Source organism: Amblyraja radiata, chromosome 20 (assembly GCF_010909765.2).
Source record: "Amblyraja radiata isolate CabotCenter1 chromosome 20, sAmbRad1.1.pri, whole genome shotgun sequence".
Lineage (NCBI taxonomy): Eukaryota > Metazoa > Chordata > Chondrichthyes > Rajiformes > Rajidae > Amblyraja > Amblyraja radiata.
The window spans coordinates 40,650,147-40,660,453 of record NC_045975.1 but is presented as its reverse complement, the minus strand read 5'-3'; the positions used below and the strand labels follow the sequence as shown (position 1 = coordinate 40,660,453).

Here is a 10,307-nt window from a genome sequence, read left to right as displayed (position 1 = left end):
CCGCCGCGAGTGTTTAGCCCGAACGACTTATGACCTGTGCAAGTGCAGTCGGAATACCGAACTGGCATATTGAAGGAGGGAATTTTATGTTATATCTGGACCCTGAATCTGCTTTACATGGGACCCAGCTTAGTTAAGTACAGACACAAAATAAAATATCTCGTAGGTCAGTAGTGAGTTTATCTAACGTCAGTTTATTGAAGGCCTTAACAGTCTGCAAATGGAAACATTCAGAGAGAACATTCAAAGATTCACAGCACACACAGCATTTTTATATTCTCAATGGTTACTTGTGGATTATATATTTTTTAAATGTCATTATTGGTCAATGTCTCTGTTTCCTTGCATACAGTACAGCACGTATGGCTCCGTGTGGAGTAAGAGGCGACCGTGGCTGACAAGGGACGTCAGGGCCAGTATAAAAATAAAACAAGTTAGCAAAGTACAATGTAGCAAGGATGAGCGGGTAGCAAGATGATTGGGTAATGTTTAAAGCGCAGCAGAAGAGAACTAAAAAGGCAATACGAGGAGAAAAGATGAGGCATGAAAATAAGCTGGCCAAGAATATAAAGGAGGATAGTAAAAGCATCTTTGGATATGTGAAGAGGAAAAAATCAGTTAAGACCAAAATTGGACCTGTGAAGACTGAAAAAGGTCAATTTATTATGGGGAACAAGGAAATGGCAGATGAGTTGAACAGGTACTTTGGATCAGTCTTCACTAAGGAGGACACAACCAATCTTCCTAATATACTCGTGCCCAGAGGATCTGGGGTGACGGAGGAACTGAAGGAAATCCACATTAGGCAGGAAATGGTGTTGGGTAGACTGATGGGACTGAAGGCTGATGAATCTCCACTGCCTGATTGTCTGCACCCCAGGCTACGTAAGGAAGTGGCTCTAGAAATCGTGGATGCATGGTGATAATTTTCCTATGTTCTGTAGATTCAGGGTCAGTTCCTGTGGATTGGAGGGTAGCTAATGTTATCCCAGTTTTTAAGAAAGGCGGGAGAGAGAAAACAGGGAATTATAGACCAGTTAGCCTGACATTGGTGGTGGGGAAGTTGCTGGAGTCAATTATAAAAGATGAAATAGCGGCACATTTGGATAGCAGTAACAGGATCGGTCCGAGTCAGCATGGATTTACGAAGGGGAAATCATGCTTGACTAATCTTCTGTAATAGTTTGAGGACGTAACTAGGAAAATGGACAAGGGAGAGAGAGCCAGTGGATGTAGTGTACCTGGATTTTCAGAAAGCATTTGATAAGGTCCCATATAGGACATTAGTGGGTAATATTACGGCACATGGGGGTAGAGTGCTGACATGGATAGAAAATTAGTTGTCAGACTGGAAACAAAGAGTAAGGTTTCACGGGTCCCTTTCAGAATGGCAGGCAGTGACTAGTGGGCTGCCGCAAGACTCCGTGCTGGGACCACAGCTATTTACAATATACATCAATGATTTGGTTGAAGGGATTCAAAGTAACATTCGCAAATTTGCAGATGACACAAAGCTGGGCGGCAGTGTGAACTGTGAGGAGGATGCTATGCGATGGGAAAGATGGCGGCGCGCACAGTCGCAGCGGCTCGGAGCTCTCCATCTTGCCGGTTTTTTAGTGTTTTTCGTGTTTTTTTTATTGTTTACTTTCTGCACTGTGAGCCTTTCCCTTCAAATGGGAACGAACATAACTTATAACCGACTGCACATCTTGAATATTCGGAGTACAAACTACATTCCACCCCCTCTATCTGCTATATTGGAAGAGCTGCTGCGCACAGCGGTGCCTGCCTGGATAACGAGCCGAAGCAGCAAGCGGGGCAGACGGGGACGGAGACGGGAGAGGAAGCAAAAGCGGGGCAAGCGGGCCGGCATCCACGCTAGGCTGAGGAGCTCACCGGACCGACCAGCTTTGCCCAGCCTGTTTATAGCGAACGCCCAGTCCACTGTCAACAAGATCGACGAACTCAGACTGAGGCTTCACTCAAACAGGATAAGTAGCTGTGCTTTCTTCTTCACCGAAACCTGCCTGAATCCGAACATCCCTGACGCTGCTATTGAGCTAGCAGGCCGGACTGTTTATCGAGCAGACCGAACAGCTGACTCCGGTAAGGATAAAGGCGGTGGTGTGTGCATATATGTGTGTAACTCATGGTGCACCACCACTGACATTGTTGAGACTTTTTGCTCCCGGGACTTGGAGTTTATCACAGTGAAATGCAGACCGTTTTATCTGCCAACGGAGTTTACAGTGGTGTTCCTCACTGCTGTTTACATACCACCGCAAGCTAACGCTAAGCTAGCACTGGCCAGTCTGCATGATGCTATCCACCAGCTGAAAAACAACCACCCAGACGGCATGTTTTTAATAGCAGGAGACTTCAATCACGCCAAGCTGAAGACTGTAATGCCAACATTTCACCAGTTTATTGATTTTCCGACCAGAGGAAACAATATCTTGGACCAGGTCTACTGCAACATTGCCAATGGCTACAAAGCGTCCCCCTGCCCCCATCTTGGCCGATCCGATCACATCAGTCTGTACTTAACACCTGCATACAGACCCCTCATTGCAAGGATAAAGCCAACAGTTCGCACCATCATGGTCTGGCCAGAAGGAGCCATGGACAGGCTACAGAACTGCTTTGAGTACACTGTTTGGGACATCTTTAAACAGGCTGCCACTCACAACAACCACACAGACCTCAACACCTACACCTCATCAGTATTGGATTACATCACCTTCTGTATGAACAGTGTCACCACATAGAGGACAATACTGACACTCCCCAACCATAAGCCATGGATGAATGGCGCTGTAACTGGTCTGCTGAAGGCCCGGGATGCAGCTTTCCACTCAGGTGATGCAGAGGCCTACAGAACAGCAAGGTCCAGTCTGAGGAAGGGCATCAGGGAAGCAAAGCACCGCTACACGAAGCGTATCGAGGAGCATTTTAACAGCTCAGACGCAGGCCTCCGTCCCCACATGCCTCAAGACAGCCACAATCATCCCTGTGCCAAAACAATCAGCCATCAGGTCCTTCAACGACTATCGGCCAGTAGCGCTGACACCGGTGGTGATGAAGTGCTTCGAACGTCTGGTACTGGGACACTTGAAGAACAGCATCCCCCCCTCATTAGACCACCACCAATTTGCCTATAGGGCAAACAGGTCGACGGAGGACGCAATGTCACCGGCCCTCCACTCCACCCTGACACACCTTGACCAGCGGGACAGTTATGTGCGGATGCTATTCATAGATTATAGCTCCGCCTTTAACACCACCCCCCCCCCCCCCCATAAACTAGTCACCAAGCTGGACCACCTGGGACTCAACACACACCTGAGTAGCTGGGTCCTGGACTTTCTCACCGGCCGACCACAGACTGTGCGCATGGGGAGGCAGGTCTCCTCCAGCATCACCCTGAACATCGGTGCACCACAGGGCTGTGTGTTGAGCCCCTTCCTCTTCTCCCTCTACACTCTCGACTGCAAACCCACCCACGAGGCCAACACCATATTAAAGTTTGCAGATGACACCATCGTGGTAGGCAGGATCACGAGTAACAACGAGGCCGCCTACAGGACAGAGGTAGACAACCTGGTGAGCTGGAGCCGTGAGAACAACCTGATCCTCAACGCAGCAAAAACAAAGGAGATGATCCTGGACTTCAGGAGGAGACCGAAGACCTTCGTCCATCAGCCCATCACCATTAACGGCGAGACAGTGGAGGCTGTGCAGAACATCAGGTACCTCGGGGTCAACATCAGCCACGACCTGACCTGGACCGTCAACATCACGGCGACGGCCAAGAAAGGACTTCAAAGGCTTCACTTCCTGAGGCGCTTGAAGAGGGCACGTCTCCCACAACAGCTGCTGGTGAGCTTCTACAGGTCAGCCATCGAGTCAGTTCTCACATACTGCATCACAGTATGGTACTCTGGCTGCACCGCAGAGAACAGGAAAGCTCTCCAACGCGTCATTAAGACTGCTGAGAGGATCACTGGAACCCAGCTCCCCAGACTGGAGGACATCTACCGGACCCGCTGCATCCGGAGGGTCAAGGGCATCATTAGAGACAGCACACACCCTGGACACTGCCTCTTCACCCTCCTGCCCTCAGGAAGACGATACAGGACACTGAGCGCCCGCACGACGAGATTAAAACACAGCTTCTACCATAGAGCTGTGACACTACTGAACTCTATCCCCCTCCCACACTGATCCACCCTCTCTCTCACACACCCGCCCATACTCCTATATGTTTATAGTCTAATTTTTTTAATAGTTATTTTTTAAACGTATTTTTATACTCATATTCCTGTGCAGCTGGAGGACTGCTCCAACAAAATTTCGTTGTCTTGTACAATGACAATAAAGATTATTATTATTATTATATTATTATTATTATTATTATGCGAATTAAGGGTGTCTTGGACAGGTTGGGTGAGTGGGCAGATGCATGGCGGATGCAGTTTAATGTGGATAAATGTGGGGTTGTCCACTTTGGTAGCAAAAACAGATAGGCAGATTACTTTATCAATGGTGTCAAGTTGGGAAAAGGGGAAGTACAACGGGATCTGAGGTTCGTTGTTCATCAGTCAATGAAAGTAAGCATGCAGGTACAGCAGGCAATGAAGAAAGCGAATAATTGGCCTTTATAAAAAGAAGAGTTGAGTATAGGAGCAAAGAGGTCCTTCTGCAGTTGTATAGGGCACGAGTGAGAAAACACCTGGAGTATTGTGTGCAGTTTTGGTCCCTTAATTTGAGGAAGGACATTCTTGTTATTGAGGCAGTGCAGGTTTCCCAGGATGGTTAATTCCCGGGATGGCGGGACTGTCATATGCTGAGAGAATGAAATGGCTGGGCTTGTGTACTCTGGGGTTTAGAAGGATGAGAGGCTATCTTATTGAAACATATAAGATTATTAAAGGTTTGGACACGCTAGAGGCAGGAATCATGTTCCCAGTGTTGGGGGAGTCCAGACCAGGGGCAAGTTTAAAAATATTTCTGACAGAGACGAGGAAACACTTTTTCTCACAGAGGTGTGAGTCTGTGGAATTCTCTGCCTCAGTGGAGGCCGGTTCTCTGGTTACTTTCGAGAGAGCTTGAGAGGCCTCTTAAAGATAGCGGAGTCAGGGGATATGGGGAGAAGGCAGGAATGGGGTACTGATTGGGGAAGATCAGCCATGATCACATTAAATGGCGGTGCTGGCTCGAAGGGCCCAATGGCCCACCCCTGCACCTATTGTCTATTGTCTATTGTGTCTTAGCGCTGCTGACCTGTGTCTCCTCTGTAGCACCAGTGAGGCGGTGCTGGGTGCAGCTTTCTGCCCACCCTTACACTGGGGACCATCACCCGATTAATAGCTGGAGCAACTCAGCGGGTCACGCAGCATCTCTGGAGAAAACGAATAGGTGACGTTTCGGATAGAGACCCTTCTACAGCAATCTGAAGAAGGATCTCATCCTGAAACGTCTCCTGTTCTTTCTCTCCAGAGACGCTGCCTGAACCGCTGAGATATTCCAGATTTGTGTGTGTATTTAATCGGGTGATGGTCCCCAGTGTAAGGGTGGGCAGAAAGCTTGTGTCTACCTTCGGTTTAAACCAGCTTCTGCAGTTTCTTCCTATACATCCGATCTTCGGTCTCTGTGTACTTCACAAGGGTTCAGTGCCGGCGAGCAGGCTGTGGGCTGGCTCCGCGCCGCCCCCGTGTGGAGACTACAGCGGTTGAAAGGGCCGGGTCGGGGTGTGGGAGCTGCGGGCTGCTGGAGGCCCTGCAGCAGCTGGGGATCACGTGCTGCCAAAGCCACAGGTCGGATGAGAGTGCAGATTGAACGCGGCTGCAGCAGACCAAACAGCAGTGTGGATATCGACAGCATCACCCCTACAACCCCGATCCAGGGCCGCCCCGAGGACAACAGGCATTTAAGGCCAAGATAAAGAGTCTATACATTTAAGAGCTTGAAACTTGAAGGACACAAGTTGGAACCGCAAACGCGTGAACTCTTAACCCGGCGCCGTGTACTTTTATAGCACTGCAATCCTTGCACTTATTTATGATTGTACTTCTGTACAGTATCATTTTACTGAATTGAATTCAAATAAAGGTTTTCACTGTATCTATGTACATGTGACAATAAAATACAATTGAACCAACGACTTTTAAAGCTGCATCATGATGTCGGGGAAGGTTCTGCTATTTCCACAGCCGTCCACTATTTCGAATCCACTATCTTGATTCCGCAGCATAGAACATTGTTGGTTAACGGGAAAGTGTTATATTTGGACTATGGGGTAGTACAGCACAGGGAGTGGCCCTTCGGCCCACGGTGCGTGTGCTGACCGTGATGCCACTTTAAACTAATTGCATGTAACTGCACATGGACCTTATCCCTCATTTCCTTTCAGTTCGTTTGCGCGTCTAAAAGTCTCTTAATCGCCACCCTTGTATCTGCTTCCACCCCCTCTCCTGGCAGCGCATGACAGGCATGCTACACTCTGTAAAAGCAAAGTTGCCTAAAACATCTATTTTAATATTTCTGCTTCTCACCTTATGCTCTCGAGTATTTCGTATATCGACACAAGGGTATCTGACTATTTCTCCTATCCGAGTTTAAAGAAGGGTCTCGGCTCGAAACGTAACCTATTCCTTTTCTCCACAGATTCTGTCTGACCCACTGAGATACTCCAGTTGTTTGTGTCTCTCTCCTTACAGCTAATACTCTAATCAGGGCAGCATCCTGTGAATCCCCGCACTTGATGGCCAGGGGCGGAAATCCAGGGGGGATGGGCAACCCCCTACCCTGTTTTGAGAGGGGGGAGGTGTGCGATCCCCCCCTCCCCTCGATTTTGTTGTAATCGGATTCTAAATCTCGGCGAAAGCTCCGCTTTCCGCAAGACAATGGGGTGGGACTGATGATAGTGCGCGCCGATTGGACGAGAGAGACGTCGGTCAGCAGGCAATGGGGCGGCTCATGATGATTCTGCACGATCACTGGAGGAGGGAGGTGTCGGTCTGGTTAACCTACAGCCCTGCCTGGATTTACGGAAAATATGGCCCAGGTTTGCAGCCAGCGCGAAGAAGCAGCGCTAGCACCACGACTCCAAGCTGGCGTCCCGTCAGTCCAGGCAGGGCTGTATGTTAACCCGGCGAGACAGGCAGAGTTGAGCTGCATTTAGCGCTGGATTGAGCTGTAATTACCGTTCACGGGGACCATGTCTGAAGCCTCCGAAGCCTCGCATGTGTGTGCGAGTGTGCGCATTCGCCCGCTGTCACCAAGAGATTGTGTTCCCCCTATCCCCAGGTCCCCCCCCCCCCATATTTTGATAGTGATTTCCGTGTCTACTTGATGCGGTGACAAGAACCATTCAAATATGGCCCCGTTCGTTACCCCTCTACTTATGATGGCATGTTGAAGGAGCTGTAGACTTGTACCCTAAGATCCTTCGTACATCAGTGCACCTCAGGTTCCTGCCAATATGTCCATTGAAAAAATCGTCACCCTGAGCTATCAATATTTCAAAGACGTTTCCTCAACTATGGCCTGATAACGGAGAAAAAACGAATACTTAAATTTTGGAAAAAAACATCTGCCTCTTAAAATGTGGATTACATACATGTCTGAGACGCTACATCTTGAAAATATGAGACTTGCCTTAGCAGAAAAACCAGAGCAATTTTCGAAGACATGGACTCCATTCATTGATTCATTACAAGGATAGTATGGTGCAACACAACTTTGGAATTAAACCGATTTACGGGTTGGGTGATGGGTGGGGAGAGATATGAAGCAGGTATATCATCACATTTTGTTTTTCTTTCTGTTTTTGCCTTTTTATTTCTTTACGTTCTTCTCATTTCTTTTACTTACTCACTCTTCGACTACACCATATTGGTAGTCTAGGGGTTCTATTCCAACACATTCACATTCTCTTTCACTTTCTCTCTTTCTTGCTTTTTCTCTCTTTTTCTTTTTCATCTTAGCTAAAAATTAAAATTGAAGCTGTATAATAAATGTATTATGTCATATGCCGCGGTTTATACTTTTGTACGCTGTTTCTAAAAAAAATTAATTAAAAAGCGTCACCCTGCAAATTCGCAGGAACATTAAATAACTACTGCATATTAGGTAGGTGTTCACAAACAGCAGAAAAAAACTCAACGGCGTTCACATCATGAGAATGATTTTCAAAGTGGTTAAAAATGTGCTTGCATAAATACATTTTCATACATTCGCACACAACTCAGTTTCTACCCGAGCCGTGGAATAACCTCCAGTGCGATGTTACCGCATCCTTCAATTGTTCTCTGAATTTGCTCTGGGTCAGAGCGTAAATGCAAGTGTTTGAACAGGAGCTCATGTACTTTAACATAGCTCCAACTTCCGTGGCAACATAGGCTGGGTCGTTAAGGTCACCGCGGAAACGATTAGCGTTTGTCAGCCCAGTGACTGCAAAAGTCACGCCCGCTGTAATCCACAACAGCACGAAACTGCCGGAGATGGTGAATACCAAAATAACGGACTTTCTTCTGTTCGCCACCTCCGGGTCGGATTGTTTGTCGTTTATGTTACGCCGCAGCGCGCGGCGAGCTCGACTGGCGGCTAAAATACGCGTGGCTGTCACTGAGTTAAACACGAACATGAACGCGAAAGGAAGAGCGCCCACACAGACGGCGTGAAACTTGAGAAAACCCACGCCCGCGGGCGAGGTAAAGAAAGGTATATTTACCCTGCAGTCCCACTGCACCCCGTCAACAACGTGCATGGGCTCGTATGCAAACAAAAAAGGGATGTTTTTGGATACGATCAGAAGGGCGAGCGTCGTTAGTACCACAGTCGCCGTTCTCCCGGTGCAATACATGGGTTGTAACTTCCGAGAGCAGATTGCTACACATCTGTCGAACGTGAAGGAGAGGGTGAACCAAACTGACAGGTCCAGAGTGACCGTGGACATGTATATGATGAACTTACACAGGGGGTAGATTGTCAGGAAGGAATGTGGGAAGTGGTAGGTGAAAATATAACACACCATCACATTGAAGACCATGACGAGAAGATCAGCCGAAGCCATGCCCACCATGTAGAGAGAGCTGCACTTAGCGAGGCCGCACTTTCCTCGAGAGAGAATTACGATTGTCAACAGGTTTGCTGTAACAGAGAGAGAGAAAGGAATGAAATAATCTTGCTTCTGTGTAGACCGGTTATCTTAAACGACACAAAGTGCGGGAGTAACTCAACGGGTTTGGAGAACATGGATAGGTGATGTTTCAGGTCGGAGTCCTTCTTCACACATGTAATGATGCGGGTTGTTGGAAGACAGGAGGGACAGGACTAAAGCTGGCAAGTAATAGGTGGATACACATGAGGGTGGGGGAGATACTCAGACCTTCAATGGACCTCAACCATTCACCCAGACCTGCAAAGGACATTAAATTTAACAAATAATCTGATGGGTCCCGACCCGAAACATCACCTGTCCATGTTCTCCGGAGATGCTGCCTGACCCGCTGAGTTACTCCAGCACTTTGTTGGTTTTATTATATACCGGTATCTGTAGTTCATTGTTTCTCGACAAGTTATCTCGATGCCCTGGTTACGCATTTAAAAATTGGAGCTTTAGATGGCATCGCGCCGTCAGAGACTATGCGCTTCTAAGGCCATCTTGTGGGCAATGACGTGCCGTTAACGCACCCCAGCTTTTCCCATCGCTCGGTGAACCTCGGCGCAGTGACCACGCATTGTGTAGAACCCACTCACCAGGAACACCGATAATCGCCAGAATCGGATAGTAAATCTCTTTCACCAGCAGAACCGGAGCCCGCCCCATTTTCTGTCAGTAGAAGGCAGCGGGTGAAATAGTGGATCAAATAAAGACAGTCTATTTATACACAGACACATCTTCTGTGAATCAATCAGTTCAATCACGGACACTTATGACATTCGTCGCAGATATTTCATAATCACCTTGTTTACTTTTATGACTCATTGTGTTGGAAATAACCTGTTGTTGCCGAATAGGGACGAATACGTGGATAGGATCAATTGAGCGGGAGAGGCAGCATCTCTGGAGAGAAGGAATGGTTGACGTTTCGGGTCGAGACCCTTCTTCAGACCTTTGATTTCAGAAGGAGGGTCTCGATCCGAAACGTCACAATTTTTTAACTCCAGAGATGAAACCTGCCCGCTGAGTTACAGCACCTTTTTGTGTCCATCTTGTATTATATATCTTTATTGTTATTTTCCTGAGTACTCACATACCCAGAGGAAACAAAAAAACGTTGCTCAAACCAGTGTCCATTCAG

The 10,307-nt window shown here is 47.7% G+C and overlaps 1 protein-coding gene across 1 annotated transcript; it reads right to left on the bottom strand.

Annotated features, from left to right (window-relative positions):
- Nucleotides 1-8,248: 8,248 nt before the first annotated feature.
- On the bottom strand, nt 8,249-9,832 carry LOC116984422 (probable G-protein coupled receptor 139). Its single transcript, XM_033038575.1, has 2 exons — nt 9,763-9,832; nt 8,249-9,153 (listed from the first exon to the last, which is right to left on the bottom strand). The coding sequence occupies exons 1-2, from the start codon at nt 9,830-9,832 to the stop codon at nt 8,249-8,251; spliced, it is 975 nt and encodes a 324-aa protein (XP_032894466.1).
- Between the last annotated feature and the right edge of the window lie 475 nt (nt 9,833-10,307).